Source organism: Rhinatrema bivittatum, chromosome 5, assembly GCF_901001135.1.
Source record: "Rhinatrema bivittatum chromosome 5, aRhiBiv1.1, whole genome shotgun sequence".
Classification (NCBI taxonomy): domain Eukaryota; kingdom Metazoa; phylum Chordata; class Amphibia; order Gymnophiona; family Rhinatrematidae; genus Rhinatrema; species Rhinatrema bivittatum.
Window position 1 is genome coordinate 63,611,072 of NC_042619.1, and position 17,948 is coordinate 63,629,019.

Below are 17,948 nucleotides of genomic sequence, written 5' to 3' on the forward strand. Positions count from 1 at the left end.
AAAATGGCGCCGATGGCCTGATAAACAAAAAACCCACCCTGACCCTTTAAAACTGACCCCTTAGCCTCCCCCACCCTCCTGACCCCCCCCCCCCCAAACGTTTTAAAATTACCTGGTGGTGCAGTGGGGGCGCGGGGAGCAATCTCCCGCTCTCGGGCTGTCGGCTGCGGTAATAAAAATGGCGCTGATGGCCCTTTGCCCTTACCATGTGACAGGGCATCCATGCCATTGGCCGGCCCCTGTCACATGGTAGGATCACTGGATGGCCGGCACCATCGTGGGCTGAAGAGGTTAGGGCTGTTCAGCTTGGAGAAGAGACGGCTGAGGAGGGATATGATAGAGGACTTTAAGATCATGAGAGGTCTTGAATGAGTAGTTGTGACTCGGTTATTTATACTTTCGAATAATAGAAGGACTAGGGGGCATTCCATGAAGTTAGCAAGTAGCACATTTAAGACTAATCGGAGAAAATTCTTTTTCACTCAACACACAATAAAGCTCTGGAATTTGTTGCCAGAGGATGTGGTTAGTGCAATTAGTGTAGCTGGGTTCAAAAAAGGTTTGGATAAGTTCTTGGAGAAGTCCATTAACAGCTATTAATCAAGTTTACTTAGGGAATAGCCACTGCTATTAATTGCATCAGTAGCATTGGATCTTCTTAGTGTTTGGATAATTGCCAGGTTCTTGTGGCCTGGTTTGGCCTCTGTTGGAAACAGGATGCTGGGCTTGATGGACCCTTGGCCTGACCCAACATGGCAATTTCTTATGTTCTTATGTTAACGCGAGTCTTCATTGATACCCTGTAAGGCTGGATAGTTATCCCTCAATAGAAAATATCTAACCCCCATCTATAATTTATATCACTTGAAATTTAACTGCTTCAGAAGTTATTGGCAATTTAAGAAGTCATTAGCAAGGCTTGTCTCTGTGCTGTCTGGCGGTCCAAGAAAACAAACCGGTAGCCGATCCAAGGTAGCTGTTAGCAATGAAAACGAGTAGATGGATCGGAGTAAACAAATTTATTCAAGCATGCCCGACTCTGGCCGAGTTTCGCTCAGGGAGCTGCCTCAGGGGCTTACAAGCCACATCAATTGGCTTAAAACATCGAATCGAAATAGCTCAAAGAATTTCTTTGGTTTTGAAGCAGAGCTCTGAAAATATTGATATAGCATGCCAGATTAGTAAGGCATTCGGAGAAGAGAGCATTCGCTGCTGAACGCTGATCATGCGAGCTCTCTTCTCCGAATGCCTTACTAATCTGGCATGCTATATCAATATTTTCAGAGCTCTGCTTCAAAACCAAAGAAATTCTTTGAGCTATTTCGATTCGATGTTTTAAGCCAATTGATGTGGCTTGTAAGCCCCTGAGGCAGCTCCCTGAGCGAAACTCGGCCAGAGTCGGGCATGCTTGAATAAATTTGTTTACTCCGATCCATCTACTTGTTTTCATTGCTGACAGCTCTGTGCTGTCTGGAGCCTGTATGTTGTCTTTGGTTCTCAGCATTTCCTGTTGTGATCTTCCTGGTTTGAGTTTCTGTGTTGTGGATTTATATGTGGGCATTGTGGGCTGAACTTAGTTTGTCACTGTAGGTTTGTGGTTCATTCATGGCTGGCCTTTGGTTGCTAGGAGCAAGTTCATAGACACCTAATCGATTGCCATCTTAAGGGCAGGCTTTCCAAATATGTAACTGGTTCTTCTGACTCCAGGGGAAACCTGGCTATGTCAGAATGCATTGTCAACTTTAATTAGCTCAATTCATTGTCAGACTTTATTTGGTCATCATGGCCTATTCAGAAAAAGATCAATAGTACTTTCCATCTATGGTTTGTTGTTCACACATTTTCCTGTAATGTGCTGAGCTCTATCTGCTCTGAGGTCCTTTTGTCAGTGCCTCCTGCTGTTAACTCACATCCTGCTTTTCTTTTGTTATGACATTTAAAACAACTAAATATCTATCTTACTGCTTACTGCAGGACACTACATAAACACCCTCAGGGTATTTATGTAGTTTCCTGCTTCTGCTTAATATTCTATACAAAGATTCACCAACAGGAAATGGCTGTGCTGCTAGAGAGAACAGGAAAGAAATGTATTTTATGCTTTACATCCTATGTAAAAACCTTTTCTATATATTCTTTTACCATATAAAATATGTAAGTGATCCCTACAGACCATTAACAGTTATATGACATGAAATATAATATATTACAAAGTATCTTCATCAACTGTTAAGTAGAATTTCAATCAAAAAGCCCTCTGGCTTTTATTTGGATTTTTAAAGCAATTCTATGATGTTCTATGAGGCAGACTAACCTCTGAAAATATAATAGACTGAAAACAGCAATGAAACAAAAAGTTGTAACAGACTCTTATGACTAGAAATTTAAGGCTGGCCAAGAAAAATAAAACTAAAAGCAGAGTTCACATGCACATGATTGTCATTAGTGATTATCTAAATTTTAAAATAATCATTTGAAATATGGATTATAGGTTCTTCTGATTTTCATTGAGGCCGTTTTGATTTTGACAGTTTTTTCATTTTCTGTCCAAGTATCCCAGCGAATCTTAGACTCGATCCTCTTTCTTGCAACCAAGTGGATCCCATTGAGATTGGCGAGGCCACACTGGTTGAACCACCAGCCAGTCTTGTTGTTCATCATACTGCAACTCTCCACTGAAATCCCACTGCTGGAGCATGTTGGATGGCATCCATCATTATCACTGTCAGAAGTGCTAAACAGCATTGCATTTTGGTTGTCTTCCTTTCTATGTTCTCGAAATGCATCACCTGGTCAAAATTGGGCAGCAGAACCAATGTTATTGTATTTCCATTTTGTGTAAATACAGAATTAATATAAACACTATCAAATAAAATATATAATTCAATGGAATACAAATCAACTGAGCATGAGAATGTGATTGTGCTGGAAAAATTCTTACGAAAGTAGCCTTGTAGAATTCTTATAAAAGTAGCCTTGTAGAAGGACTATACAATTAGAAAAGGAGAGAGGAACATACAGTCTATCCTACAGCACCCCTAAGTAAGACTGATGAAATAGTTGTTCCCTATCTCTGTATTGAACAGAAACCTCTAGAAGAGTTGTAGATTATTGTGTTGAAAGTCTAAGAGACAGGAGTGTTCTTTTCAGTTTGTTTTCCTTTTTGCATAAACTTGAGGGCCAGTTCAGCAGAATAAGGATTATTAGAAATGTGTGAGACTTTATTTATTTATTTTAATAGCATTTATGAATCGCTTTACAGATTAAAACTACCGCCCAAAGCGATGAACAAAAACAACAAATTAAACAAAATACAAAATTCACATATTTAAAACAATATCATTAAAAATATAACAAAACATTAATAATTTCAGCCTCCCTACAAACTTTTCTACCTCCCATTGCAAGCTAAGCAAATTATCAAACATTGATAGGATACTCTGCAATTGGTATGAAGTTTCAAGTTCTGTAAAACAGCAAAATCTAATTATCAGCAGACATAAGCCATGTCTTTAGCTTTTTTTTATGAAATTACACTATATTTACATCTCTCAATTCCAGTGGAAGGCTATTCCATAAACCTGGAATAGCTTGAAAAAGATCTGTTATCCAAATGAGAATGAACAAAATTTTTCACAGGTGGAAGCCGCAAATACTGCCTCCCCACAGATTGTACATTTTTTCTTCATGCCATTACAGAGAATCCTATAATAAAAGGGGAGCCAAAACCATTCAAAACTTTAAAAGCCAAGACTTTCTAATTGATTTATCTTTTTGAGAAGAAGAAAAATTGGTCTTTCTGAAATTCATTTAAAAGTATGTTCTTTTTTTCCATACTCCCTTTCCCAGTTTTTGTTTAAGGGAACTGAAGTTTTTCCACCTAGTTTCTCTTTGGATAGAGAGAAACAATGCTTCTCCATTGTAGAACTGTTTAAAGAGAGGATTCCCATCCAGTGCCCTACTTTTGAGGAGAAAGGAAAAAGAAGGGGCATCCTCAGGGTGTTTATCCACAGAAGATACCTATCTGGTATACAGAAGAAAGTAGAACCCATCTGGTATAGCAGTGTAATCAAATGAGAAGATCAAGTGAAGCATCAATAAGATTCAACTACCATACTTGACAACTCTAAATTAGAGGGATTATCTTTATACAATGGTTGTCACGGTTTTGCCTGCTGTGCAGCCTCATTGCATCCTGATCCTGTCCCCTATGACACTTCCCCACCAGCAGAGGCTTCCAGTGAGCTCTGTTCCTAGCTACCGGAGCCATCACCTCACTGGCCACCTGACTCAGCTTGTGGTGCAGCCTCCTCTCTATCAGGGGTCCTCATCAAGCTTCACCTCCAGCATTGCCAAGCTCCACCTCACTTGGTCACACCAAACCCAAGCTCCAGCCCCATTTAACCCTGCCTTGCCAGAATCTAGGTGCCTTTTCATGGAAACACACTTGGCCCTCTGACCTAGATGCTCTTACATTGCTCCATGCCTTGTAGCCGCCAGGCCTTTTTGTACCTTTCTTATTGTTTTGAGGCCTATCTAGGCCTTACCTTGCTTTGTGGCCTCCAGATCTTCTATTTCCTTGAACCTTGCTCTGTGGCCTGCTCAGGACTTACTTTGCCTTGTGGCTTCCGGGCCTTCTGTCTCCATGCACCTTGCTCTGTAGCCTACTCAGGCCTTATGGCCTCTGGGCCTGCTTTATCTTAGACCTTACTTGGTGACTTACTCAGGCTTCTCCTCGCCTAGTGGCCTCTGGGCCTTATCCTTAGTAGCCTACAGGCCTTTGGTATCACTACCTTCAGGCCTCTGTGTTCTTCTTTCTTCTGTGTTGTTTTGTTTGTCCTTGTCTTGTCCTGTTCTGTTCTTTTCTGTCTTGTCTAGCCCTGCCCTTGCCTGGTCTTGTCTTGCCCTACCCTTGTCTTGTTCTGCCCTTGTCTGGTCTTGTCTTGTCTTGCCCTGCCCAATCCAGTGCCTAGTATCCATTCCCTACCTTGCTAGTGCCTTGCCTTGCCCCAGTCTGCATCCAGTCCCAGTCTCTACTCAGTATCCTGCCCAAGCCTATGTCTATATCCAGGCCTCGTGTCTGCTTAGTATCCTGTCCAGTCTTGATCAACAAGTTCTTGTATCCAATCCTCAGTTCCTAGCCTGTTCTGTATCCTGACTTCTGCTTCCAGTCTGTCTCTGCCTACAATATCCAGCCTGTGCCAGACCTCAGTTCAAGCTTGTGCCTGCTCTGCCTTGTCTAGTCTGTCCAGCCTATCCCAATTTATCCACCTAAGCCCTACCGGTCCCTAGAATCCAAGGACTCAACCAGCGTGGGAGGGATTAGCTAGGCAGAAGACTAGCCCAGCTTCCAGCTGTGACCAACCATAATGTTCTATCACTGAATCCAAGTCCTTCAGGTCCTCAAAATGTTGTGACCGTCGGTCTTCGACAGCTTCGCCCTGCCTACCTCTCACTACTTGCGGCTTCTCCCGCTCACCTCTGACTACTGGCTGCTGCGGTATCTGTTTGCCATCCTCTCCGGCGTCCCCAGACCACCTTTGGTGCTGCCTCCCACCATGCTCCTCCAAGGTACCTTAGGGCGCGCACGCGCACGTTGCCCTCATCTTTATTTCCACAGAGGCGCGAACCTCAGGAGCGTCCCCCTGTTATGACGTCATGCTGCCCGGATATTTAAGCCTATAGTATTTGCTAGCTCATTGAGTTAGCAACGGTAACTCTACGGATGGGATTCTAGGGATGTGAATCGTTTTTTGACGATTTAAAATATCGTCCGATATATTTTAAATCGTCAAAAATCGTTAGGGCCACGATACAATACCAATTCCCCCGATTTATCGTTAAAAAATCGTAAATCGGGGGAAGGGGGAAGGGGGAGGGCAGGAAAACCGGCACACTAAAACCCACCCCCGACCCTTTAAATTAAATCCCCCACCCTCCCGAACCCCCCCCCCCAAATGCTTTAAATTACCTGGGGATCCAGTGGTGGTCCAGAACGGCGGCGGTCCGGAACGGCCCCCTCAATTGAATCCTGTTGTCTTCAGCCGGCGCCATTTTGCAAAATGGCCGCCGCAAAATGGCGGCGGCCATAGACAAAAACGATTCGACGCAGGAGGTCGTTCCGGACCCCCGCTGGACTTTTGGAAAGTCTTGTGGGGGTCAGGAGGCCCCCCCAAGCTGGCCAAAAGTTCCTGGGAGGCCAGCGGGGTTCAGGAAGCGATTTCTTGCCGCGAATTGTTTTCCGTACGGAAAATGGCGCCGGCAGGAGATCGACTGCAGGAGGTCGTTCAGCAAGCTATTTGACATCTCTCTGGATTATACATTTGCCTATCATCCACAATCTAATGGCCAAACTGAAAGGATGAATAGGACCCTATGTGAGTTGAGGGCTGAATTCGCCATTAATTCAAATCCAGCAACATCCACTGGATCAACAACATTTGAAGTGATATATGGACGTTTATCTTCACCGCCACTTCCACTGAAGCTCTCAGTGTCGTCCCCAGTAGCTCAATCCACTGCTGACATCTATCAATTATGACTCAGACTAGAGATATGCTAATTAAAGCGGGTGATCGAGCAAAGAAGTCCTTCGACGCTCACCATTCTAAAGCGCCTGTGTTTCAACCTGGTGACAAAGTCTGGCTATCAACTAAGCATCTGAGACTAAAGTTACCCTCCACTCAATTCGCTCCTCGCTACGTTGGACTGTTTCCAATCCTCAGACGTCTTGGCAACATTACATACAGTCTGAAGCTACCACCTGGATTGAAAATCCACAACGCATTCCACGTTTCACTTCTGAAACCACTCATTCTCAGTGAGTTCTCATCCAAGTCTCCTGAACCAACTTTTATCAACACAGAAGATGACCTTGAATATAAGGTTGAAGCTATTCTAGATGTAAGAAGACGTGGCAAAACTTGGGAATACCTTCTGTCTTGGGAAGGTTACGGCCCCGAAAAAAATTCTTGGGAGCCGATGGCTAATATCCTGGATAATGAGATGCTTCTTCAGTTTCACCAGATGCATCCTCAAAAACCAAGACCTGGTACAAGAGTTGGAGTCTGCCCTTTGAACGGGGTACTGTTGCGACCGTCGGTCTTCGACGGCTTCGCCCTGCCTACCTCTCACTACTTGCAGCTCCTCCCGCTCACCTCGGACTACTGGCTGCCGCGGCATCTGCCGTCCTCTCCGGCGTCCCCAGAGCATCTTTGGTGCTACCTCCCGCCATGCTCCTCCAAGGTACCTTAGGGCGCGCGCGCGCACGCCACCCTCATCTTTATTTCCACGTTGGCGCGAACCTCAGGGGCATCCCCCTGTTATGACGTCATGCTGCCCAGATATTTAAGTCTACAGTATTTGCTAGCTCATCGAGTTAGCAACGGTAACTCTACGGATGGGATTCGCTCTCCGTACCAAAGCTGCTTTGCCACTCCAGCGCTATCTGGAACTCTTACATCCTTCGGGATTTGCTAACGGGGTACCCGCTCCTTGGGGGCCTCTTCTGCTTCTTTCAGGTGCTATCAGGAAACCGGTACTCGCTCCTCGAGGGCCCATGTTCCCTGAGTCGCTGCCTGCATCTTCAAACCCTTCTACTTGGAAGACTTCACTAACAGTTTCCATCTGTGAGTACAACTACCATCTATTCCACAGTACTGCTTCACTGAAACCAGGTACTCGCTCCTTGAGGGTCTGCCCTCTGTTCCGGTGCCAGACCTCTCGTCTAGTGGAATCTCTGTTACTGCTACGTGAGTACAATACAACTGAGTCTCTCTGCTCTAAGGGATCAGGTACTCGCTCCTCGAGGGCCTGCTTTCCCTGTCTCAGAGCTTCTCCTAATTCTACCTGGGACTCTGAATGCTTCTTACTGTGTACTCATAACTCTCAGTCTCTTTCCACTGTAGCACAGCCTAGCAGAGGATTCTCTGTCCCAGCGTCCTGTGGGAGACCTGCCCAGCCGGGCTCAACATCTACTACTCACTACTGCCACCTCTGGTGGTTTCCAAAACTGTTTAATAAAAGATTCAAATCTGTTTGTGTGTCCAGAGTCTAGCCTGACACTGTGGTCCCTCACGGGACTGCCCCCCCCCCCCGTGGGCGTGGTCAGCTGCCACAGTGTCCAAGGATCCATCCAAACATCAATAACCATAACACAGAATCCAAGGGCTCAACTTGCCTCCGACCGCAGGGCTGCGAGCCCCCACCCCCACCGACCCGACGCACCGAGGCCCGCCCAGCCGGGCGCAGGGGTGACGTCAGCGACCAGGGACCGGCAGGATTTAAAAGGCCCTGCAGTCCCCGGCGTCCTCCTTTCTCTACGGGATCGGCGGTGAACTGGGCCTGCGCAGCCGGCGCTGAAAGCCCGTCGGGGTAAGGCCTCTTTTGTTCCGCCTCCCCAACCGGGCTCCCACGCCGGCCACCAGCCTTCCTCGATCCCAAACTTACTTACCTGATAGCCCCTCAGCGCTCACCGCATTCCGGCCCTCCTCCGGCTTGAATTGGCCTGCCTCCGCCGAGAATCGGCCTGCCTCCGACCGCAGGGCTGCGAGCCCCCACCCCCACCGACCCGACGCACCGAGGCCCGCCCAGCCGGGCGCAGGGGTGACGTCAGCGACCAGGGACCGGCAGGATTTAAAAGGCCCTGCAGTCCACGGCGTCGCGCGCCGAGCGTCGCGCGCCGAAGGAGCGCGACAAAGGGGCCTGCCCCTTTGTGCGCCCCTTAGTGCAGCCCTGAAGTGACGCCTGAACTTCCTCACTACTCTACCACAACTACCACAACAATACAAGACTACTACAAGACTCCTCTGCATCGCAACCTCCTATTTAACTCCTGCTCATTACGGTATTTATTACAAGTGTTGAGAAGGGTATACTAGGAACTTGCATGGCAGCCTGGACGTGTCTTTCACAAACAACCAGATTAAGGTCCCACTCAGGACAGTACACTGCTTCTGAATGTCATTTATTGGTGATCACCTTGTATTTCTCTGTAGCTTTACTCGCCCTTATGCCTTGCTAGTGACTCATCCAACACCGCTTTCGAGTGTACCATGTTACTGAATGTACCCAATACTTCATTATAACACACCTGTCATATTTATAAGTTACCTCTTCTATTTACCATTGCTTCTTACACCCTCCCACCCCAGCTATCGCTACAGCCCCCCCCCCCCCCCCACATCTAGTTTTATAGCCCTCACCCTAGTCCACTCCTACTACTGGAACCATGTGCCTACTCCCCATCCCAAGACGGCACCGCCCACTACTACGTAAGCCCCCTACAATTCCCCCCCACCCACCCAACCATCGCAAATCCCTCATACCTATTATGACCCCACCTTTCTCACAATTCCTAGGTTTAACAACCTTAGCCATTACCCTCTTCAATGCCCAATCCATTCAAAAAAAAGGACCTATACTAAATGATCTGCTTACAGACAACAATCTCGACCTATGTGCCATCACCGAATCCTGGTTAAAAAACACTGACCAGGTTTTCCTTAACCAGCTCCCAACAAAGACATACGACCTCCTCTCCATCCCAAGACCTAAAAAGAGAGGTGGAGGTCTACTCTTAGCAGCCAAAAAAAAACTCAGCCTCAAGCTCCAATCCACTCAACCACCGCCCAATTTAGAAATCGCACTTTTTACATCCAAATCCCTGCAGATCTGCCTAGTCTACGCCCCCCCAGGCCTAATTGAACAAGATCCCTCACCCATCACTGAATATCTCACTGTCAACATCAAAACAGACCTTCCCACCATTATCCTAGGGGATTTCAATCTCCATGTGGATACCCACCCCGCCACCCCCGCCTGCGAAATCCTACTGGACACCCTCAAAGCCCTGGGTTTCAATCAAATCGTCTCCGAACCCACACACAAAGCGGGCCACACACTCGACCTAATCTTCGTGAACTCTAAAATAACCATTGCCACCCCCCCTGTAATCACCCCAGTACCCTGGTCCGACCATTTCCTCATCAATGCAACCCTTGAAACCAAATCCCACACACCTTCCACACAAAAACACCATAAAACTATCTCCTTCCGTAAACACTGTAGTACAGAAGAGATCAACCTAGCTTTCGACAAAATATCCAACAATATCGATCTCACCAACCCAGACACTGCTCTCCACTCCTGGAACAATCTCACAACGACCATAGCCAACAAGATATGCCCCATCATCCACAAAGAAATACCCATTGCACAATGTGAGAAAAGAAAACCTTGGTTCTCCACCAATTTAAAAACAATGAAACAAGAACTAAGAGCTAAAGAACGCGCCTGGCGCAAACAACCATCCACTACACTTAAAGCTACGTACAACAATACCTTGCACGCATACCGTCATGCAATTACCCAAGCCAAGCGTGATTTCCACGCAGCTAAGATCCATGACTACCAATTTAATGCAACTGCCTTATTCACATACGTATCAGAACTCACCGACCAAAACACACCTACCCTCAACGAAACCATCTCCAACAAAAGATGCGAAGAACTAGCTCTCTACTTCAAAAACAAAGTCGACAATATCCTACTTCGCTTCCCAGCCAACATCACCCCCCCTCACCCCCATCCCTAATGACAAAAAGATCACCCTTAGAGAATTTGACCTCACCACCAACATAGAAGTAGAAGCTATCCTAAAAAAGATGAAACCTGCCACACACCCCTCAGACACCATTCCCTCAAAAACCCTTCTCTCTATTACCCCCGCCATCACCAAACCTATTAAGGACCTAATCAACTGCTCCATTACCGCAGGTAGTGTCCCAAACCCACTCAAACTGGCCATAGTTAAGCCCCTCCTGAAGAAATCCACCCTTGACCCCACAGACCCGGCCAATTACCGCCCGATTTCCAATCTTCCTTTCTTATCCAAAGTCCTAGAGAGGGTTATTAACAAACAACTGACGGACTTTTTAGAAGACCACAATGTCCTCCACACTAAACAGTTCGGTTTTCGTAAAGCCCGAAGCACCGAAACCCTACTACTGGCCATGACAGACACCATACTCAAAGGTATGGATCACGGAAACTCGTACCTCCTCGCCCTACTAGACATCTCAGCTGCCTATGATACAGTCAACCATCAAATACTAATGGCCCGCCTAGCAGAAATAGGCATCGCAGGTACAGCTCTATCATGGCTCTCCTCCTACCTTACAAACAGAGAATACGTAGTAAAAATCGACAAGCACGAATCCTCACGCATACCTATCACGCAAGGTGTACCCCAAGGCTCATCCCTATCCTCCACCCTCTTTAATATTTACCTCCTACCCCTATGCCACCTCCCTCTCCGACCTAGGCCTGAATTTCTTCCTATATGCAGATGATGTGCAGATTCTCATACCGTTTCAAGAATCCATAAGCGAATCCTTGCAACGATGGGAATCCTGCCTCACCACCATAAGCGCCTTGTTATCTGAACTCCATCTAGCTTTAAACACTTCTAAAACAGAATTACTTATCATCTCCAACCAACCTGAACGTTTCACTCTCCCCATGCAACAGAACACTCCTCAAAATACTACCACAACCCTATCACAGACCCAGTCTGTAAGAGACCTGGGCGTTTTCATAGATCAGCACCTAAGTTTTAAACCCCACATCAAAACTCTACTTAAGGGGGGTTTCTATAAACTTAACATCCTAAAAAAACTCAAACCCCTCCTCCACACCAATGATTTCCGCACAGTCATACAGACCACCATGCTCACAAAATTAGACTATTGCAACTCCCTGCTACTAGGACTCCCCGCCACCACCATCAAACCCCTTCAGATTCTACAAAACTCCATGGCCAGAATCATAACCGGTACGCGCAAAAGAGACCACATCACCCCCATACTAAAGGACCTACATTGGTTGCCCATCTCCTTCCGCTCACAATACAAAACACTCACCATCCTTCACAACACCCTACATAAACACAACCACACCTGGCTCGATGAAATGCCTCATTACCGCTCCTCCAACCGCCCCACAAGAACAACCCATACAGGTACTCTCCACATCCCATCCCTCAAAACAGCACACTCAACTCATACCAGAGGGAGAGCCTTCTCTGTCGCCGGCCCCACCCTCTGGAACTCCCTCCCCACCCTCCTACGCCAAGAGACATCCTTTCACAAATTTAAGAAAGGAGTCAAGACATGGCTTTTCCGACAGGCCTACCCCGACACAAATCAAATTTAACATCCCCTTTAGCCCCTTGCTCTACCTTATACCCCTTGCTCCCCCCCCTTTCCCAGGTCCTTCCTCTGAAGAAAACCTTTTACCCCATTGAATACCACCTACTTCAACTCTCCATAATCCTACCTAGTTAAGCGAGTCCATGTATATTAGCCATCTGTACATGGTATCCCTCTTTTCTGCCTTTCTCTCCCCTCACTTCTTCAAACAAGCCTTTTCTCCCCCTCCTTTCCTTTTCCCACTTTCTCTCCCCGTTTTCCTCAATCTATACCTTTCTTTTCCCTTACTTATCCCCCTTTTCCCACCCTTCCTACCTTCTACCCCTTACCCTCTCCCCCCCCTCGCCCTACCCCCCGGCCTACCCTTCTTACAAACCTACACTCCTCGTTTTCCTTTAACATTATTTATTTTGTTGTATTTTGCTTTTGGTTTTTCTGTTTGTTGCTTCTCGTTTTAGTAACATCCTATTGTTTCAATGTCATACTGTTATATTGTTATATTGTTATACTGTATTTCCCAATTGAGTTCTATGTAAACCGGCATGATGTGTTTCACGAATGTCGGTAAATAAAAGTTTAATAATAAATAAAAATAAATTCATTTTTACCTTTACTCTACCAATGCCATCAGCCTGCAAAACAGGCTGAAAATCTAGCAATATATTGGTTCAGGTATTTTTTATGCTGCAAAAAAGATATTGCTTGAGTGCTGGCTCAAAGGATATTTAGTGCTTTCATGCAGTGACTTATTCTTGTGGAAAAGATTTTGAACACCACCTAATTTTGCAAACTAGAAGCCCTTATAATTTGGCTTTTTGCTCATTTGTTTTTCCTGCTACTTTTGTGCTTCCAGCTCGGTCAGAACTGGCCTCTGCTGGGGCTATGGCTTCACAAACCTTCATTTGCAGCTCTCCATAGTTAAACTTTCTCCTATTCTCTGTCTCTTTGTCACATGGGCAGAGTTGGAGGTAGGGGTGTGCATTCGTTTTCGCCGTATTGGCGATCCGCAACGTATATTGCACTTTTCGTTGTATTCGTGGGGAAGCGAAACGTATTGCGATTCCCCACGAATACAACGAATTTTCGCCGAATTATTCGGCCGCCAATTTAAACAACCCTCCCACCCTCCTGATCCCCCCCAAGACTTACCAAAACTTCCTGGTGGTCCAGCGGGGGGTCCGGGAATCATACCCTGCACTCACACACCCTCGGTACCAGTATCAAAATGGCGCCGATAGCCTTTGACATACTATGTCCCAGGGGCTACCGGTGTATTTGGTCAGCCCCTGTCACATGGCCATCGGCGCCATCTTGTGCTCCTACCATGTGACAAGGGCTGACCAAATACACCGGTAGCCCCTGGGACATAGTAAGGGCAAGGCTATCGGCGCCATTTTGATTCCTGGCACCCGACGGCACGCATGCAGGAGATCGCCCCCGGACCCCCGCTGGACCCCCAGGGACTTTTGGCCAGCTTGGGGGGGCCTCCTGACCCCCACAAGACTTGTCAAAAGTCCAGCTGGGGTCCGGGAGCGACCTCCTGCACTCGGGCCGTATTGCCAGTATTCAAAATGGCGCCGGCACTTCCTTTGCCCCCACTATGTCACAGGGCCGACGGTCGGCCCCTGTGACATAGTGAGGGCAAAGGCTAGCGGCTGCCAGTATTCAAAATGGCGCCAGCAAATAGGGAGGGCAAAGGTAGCACCGACGCCATTTTGAATACTGGCAATACGGCCCGAGTGCAGGAGATCACTCACGGACCCCCGCTGGACTTTTGGCAAGTCATGTGGGGGTCAAGAGGCCTCCCAAGCTGGCCAAAAGTCCCTGGGGGTCCAGCGGGGGTCCGGGAGCGATATCCTGCACTCGTGCTGTAAGGTGCCAGGAATCAAAATGGTGCCGATAGCCTTGCCCTTACTATGTCACAGGGGCTACCGGTGCCATTGGTCAGCCCCTGTCATATGGTAGGAGCACAAGATGGCGCTGATGGCCATGTGACAGGGGCTGACCAATGGCACCGGTAGCCCCTGTGACATAGTATGTCAAAGGCTATTGGCGCCATTTTGATACTGGTACCGAGGGTGTGAGAGTGCAGGGTATGATTCCCGGACCCCGCGCTGGACCACCAGGGAGTTTTGGTAAGTCTTGTGGGGGTCAGGAGGGTGGGGGGTTGTAGTACATTTAATTTTAGCCGGGTAACGAATAGATTTAGACGTATAACCGTATCGGGGCGCCATACAGACGTATGCAACGTATCTGCCCCCCGACGAATATGTATCCCGAATACAACATATGGCGCCCCTCTGCACATCCCTAGTTGGAGGTAGTGGCATGGAAGGGCAATGCTCCTTCTCAGACAAAGGAGTACAGGCTAGAAAGTGAAGAAAGCTGCACTCGCAACAGCCAGAAGGCAGAGAAGCCACACCTGCATTGGCCAACACAGGCCAGAAGAAAGAGGATGCTGCACTTGGGTTGGCCAGTGCCAGTAGTCAAAGAGTTGGAAGACTGCTTACAAGCTGGTGGGGTAAGAAGGGGAGAAAATTGGGGTTGGAGAGATGGAAGAAAGTTCTGGAGTAGGAGGGAGGAAGGGGAGTGCACTGAGTGCTGTGAGCAGGAAGGGAGTAGAGCACTAGGGCTGGGGTGATGGAAGAAGAGGGAGAATGCTAGAATGGTGGGGGGGGGGGGGGGAGGGGGGAAGGGCAAGTGCTGGGGTCCAGGCCAGTGAAGGGAAGAAAGCATGTAAAAGTGCATGCGTGTGAAAGGGAGAGTGTTAGGTGGGAAAAGAGAGGAAGTCTACCCCCACTACTTATCCATGTCTATCTTAAGTAGGGAAAGAGGAAGTTTGCACTCTCCTCACCCACCAATCTGACCTCCATATCCCTTGCTCCTCCTTATCTCCCCTCAAATTAAGCAATCAAACTTTGACAATGCTTAGTCATCACAGCAAAAAAAAACCAATGAGTTCCTTGGGCAGGAACCACAGAGCCCAGCTCTCTGTAGAACCTGGCATATGTGCACCTGAGTATGGCTGCTAGCTTCCACCATTGTGCAATAGCTGGCAGCCCACTCCCATCTCACTAGAAGGTTGGGAACACTGCCTCCACAGCATCCCCTGTCCTAGTCAACCCAAGGAGAAAAAGACTGGCTTGGGAGTCAAATGGGTATTTTCTTGATATATTCTAGACTGAGTTTGTTTCTGGCTCAAGTCTTCTGCTCCCTAGGTTGGCCACAGCTAGGGATGCTGCAGAAGCAGCATTTACAGTGCCTGAGGGGGTAGGAGGCATAGTCTTTGGACAATAGCAGCAGCCAGTTGCCAGATTTAGGGTCAATAATTGCTGGCTTCCAAAAGGAGCCCTGGTGCATTGCCCCAGCTGAGGATTGGTATTGCAATTACTGGACTAAAGTAAGTTGGAATGTGATATAAAATAGCAGGGGAAACCCCAGATGATTGTGAAAGATGACTCATGGTGCTAGATCTCATTCCTGGTTCTGAGTTACAAGCCCAAAGGAGCAGGCAGAAACTGTCCAAAGGAAACAAACATCCATTTGTAAACCAATTACTGAAGAGCAAAACCTTTAATGCAGTCTAGAGTGGGTTACTTAGAAGGCATAAAATAGATCCAGTAGGATTATGGAAACATAAAAATCAGTACCTGAAAGGTCACCAAATCCATCCACGTATTCAGGCCACAGTCGCTGGAAATCAATTAGCCCATCAAGTCTTCTCTGAATCACAGTCCATCCACCTCCTCTATAATCCATGTCACAGAATACCTAAGCAAACACATTAAAAAGTGTTGTACTAACAGTGGGGTTTTTGTATTTACAGAATCAAGAAACCTCATAATAAGGATACAATAAAGCACCACTAAAAATTATAAAATGTGCTTTGCATTTGTGGTTTTTATAACATCATAACTGATGGCAGCGGCGGATTCCCGAGGACGACCGGCCCGGGACACATCACGTGGTCTGCCGAGCGCGGCTCTGTCACGGCCGCGCATGACAGACCACGTGACTGGAGCAACCGGCCCACCGGGGGATGCCCAATCCCCCGATAGGCCAATCCGCCCCTGACTGATGGTACAGCTCTTAACCAATGTTATCCTATTGTTTCACAATTGTTCTTGTTGCGTGTTGTAACAGAATGGTGAATTACGCCACCAGATTTCTGCTAAAATGAAATCATGTCACTAATATCTCATTTTATAACCTCACTATTGCAAACACATTATTTAGCCAGTTTACACAAATTCAGTTGATTTACCCACTTTTAAGGTGAAAAGGAGACCATAATAAACAGCTCTAAAGGAGATTTGGCTGAAAGTTTTAAATGTGTTTAAAAAATGTAGCCTCGAAAACCTGAATAGTGGCAAATAGATTGTTAATGAGCATAGAGAGGGGAATTTTCAAACATCTTAAGAACACAAGATTTTCCATACTGGGTCAGACCGAGGGTCCATCAAGCCCAGCATCCTGTTTCCAACAGGGGCCAATCCAGGTCACAAGAACCTGGCAGGATCCTAAGCAGAAGACAGATTCCAAGCTGCTTATGCCAGGGATATGTAGTAGATTTCCCCAAGTCTACCCTAATAATAGTTTATGGATTTTTCTTCCAGGAACCCTACAAACCTTTTTTTAAACACAGCTACACTAACAGATTTTACCACATCCACTCCACTCATTATTTTATAGAGCTCTATCATATCTCCTCTCAGATGTCTCATCTCCTAGCTGAAGATCCCTACCTCTTTAGCCTTTCCTCATAGTGAAATCATTCCAGCCTTTTTTTCATTTTGGTCATTCTTCTCTGAACCTTTTCTAATTCTGTTACATCTTTTTTGATATGCAATGACCAGAACTGTTCACAATACTCAAGGTGTAGATGCACCATGGAGCGATTCAGAGCATTATGATATTCTTTATTTTATTCTCCATTCCTTTTCTAATAATTCCTAACATTCTATTTGCTTCTTTGGCCACCACTGCACACTAAGCAGATTTCAACATATTATCCACAATGATGCCTATATCCTTTTCCAGAGTGGTGACTCCTAATGTGGAAACTTGCATTATGTAGCTATAATTTGGGTTGCTCTTTGCTATGCGAATCACTTAGCCAGGGGCAGAGTGCAGTAAAATATCTGACCAGGGAATTTTTTCAAAACCAGCCAATTGGGTATCTGACTCACTTCTACGCTTTGGGCCGAATTTTAAAACATACGCGTGTGGCCTACATCTGCACGCGCCGAACCCTATCCGAGCCCCGCTGCCTTCCCCTGTTCCCTTTCTCGGAGGGTACCTCCTAACCCCCCCCCCCCCCACCCCATCTTCCCTACCCCTACCCTTGTTGGTTTCTTTTTTAATTTTAAAGCTTACTTCAGCCCTGGGGCTGAAGTAAGTTGTGCGCGCCGGCCAACTGCGGGCATGCGATCCCCGGCCCAGCAGCCATACAGAGGCTCTGGCCACGCCCCGCCCCCGGATTGCCCCTTTTGTAAAACTCCGGGACTTACACACATCCTGGGGCTTTAAGCGCATCGCTGGGCCTTTTGAAAATAGGCCTGGCATGCGTAACCTTTTGAAAATCCGGCCCTTTCTGTGCAGCACTTGGTTTAACAGCTCCCAAAACCATATCAAGTCAATCACTGAGAGGTGTCACCATATGATTTGGAGCCTGGCAGAACTGAGATAAAAAATCTCCAACATAAATTTCATGTTTTTCCTAGAGCACATCCTAAATCA

General features: G+C 46.9%; 1 protein-coding gene across 1 annotated transcript in view; it reads right to left on the minus strand.

The window, feature by feature from the left end:
* Positions 1-2,401: 2,401 nt before the first annotated feature.
* Positions 2,402-17,948, minus strand: part of ANGPTL5 (angiopoietin like 5) — a 66,387-nt gene continuing 50,840 nt past the window's right edge. The window contains exons 3-4 of the mRNA XM_029603148.1: positions 15,846-15,980; positions 2,402-2,790 (exon numbers count right to left, since the gene is read on the minus strand). Of these exons, the coding sequence (XP_029459008.1) occupies positions 2,470-2,790; positions 15,846-15,980 (456 nt within the window). The 3' untranslated portion in view covers positions 2,402-2,469. The remainder of the gene's footprint in view (positions 2,791-15,845; positions 15,981-17,948) is intronic.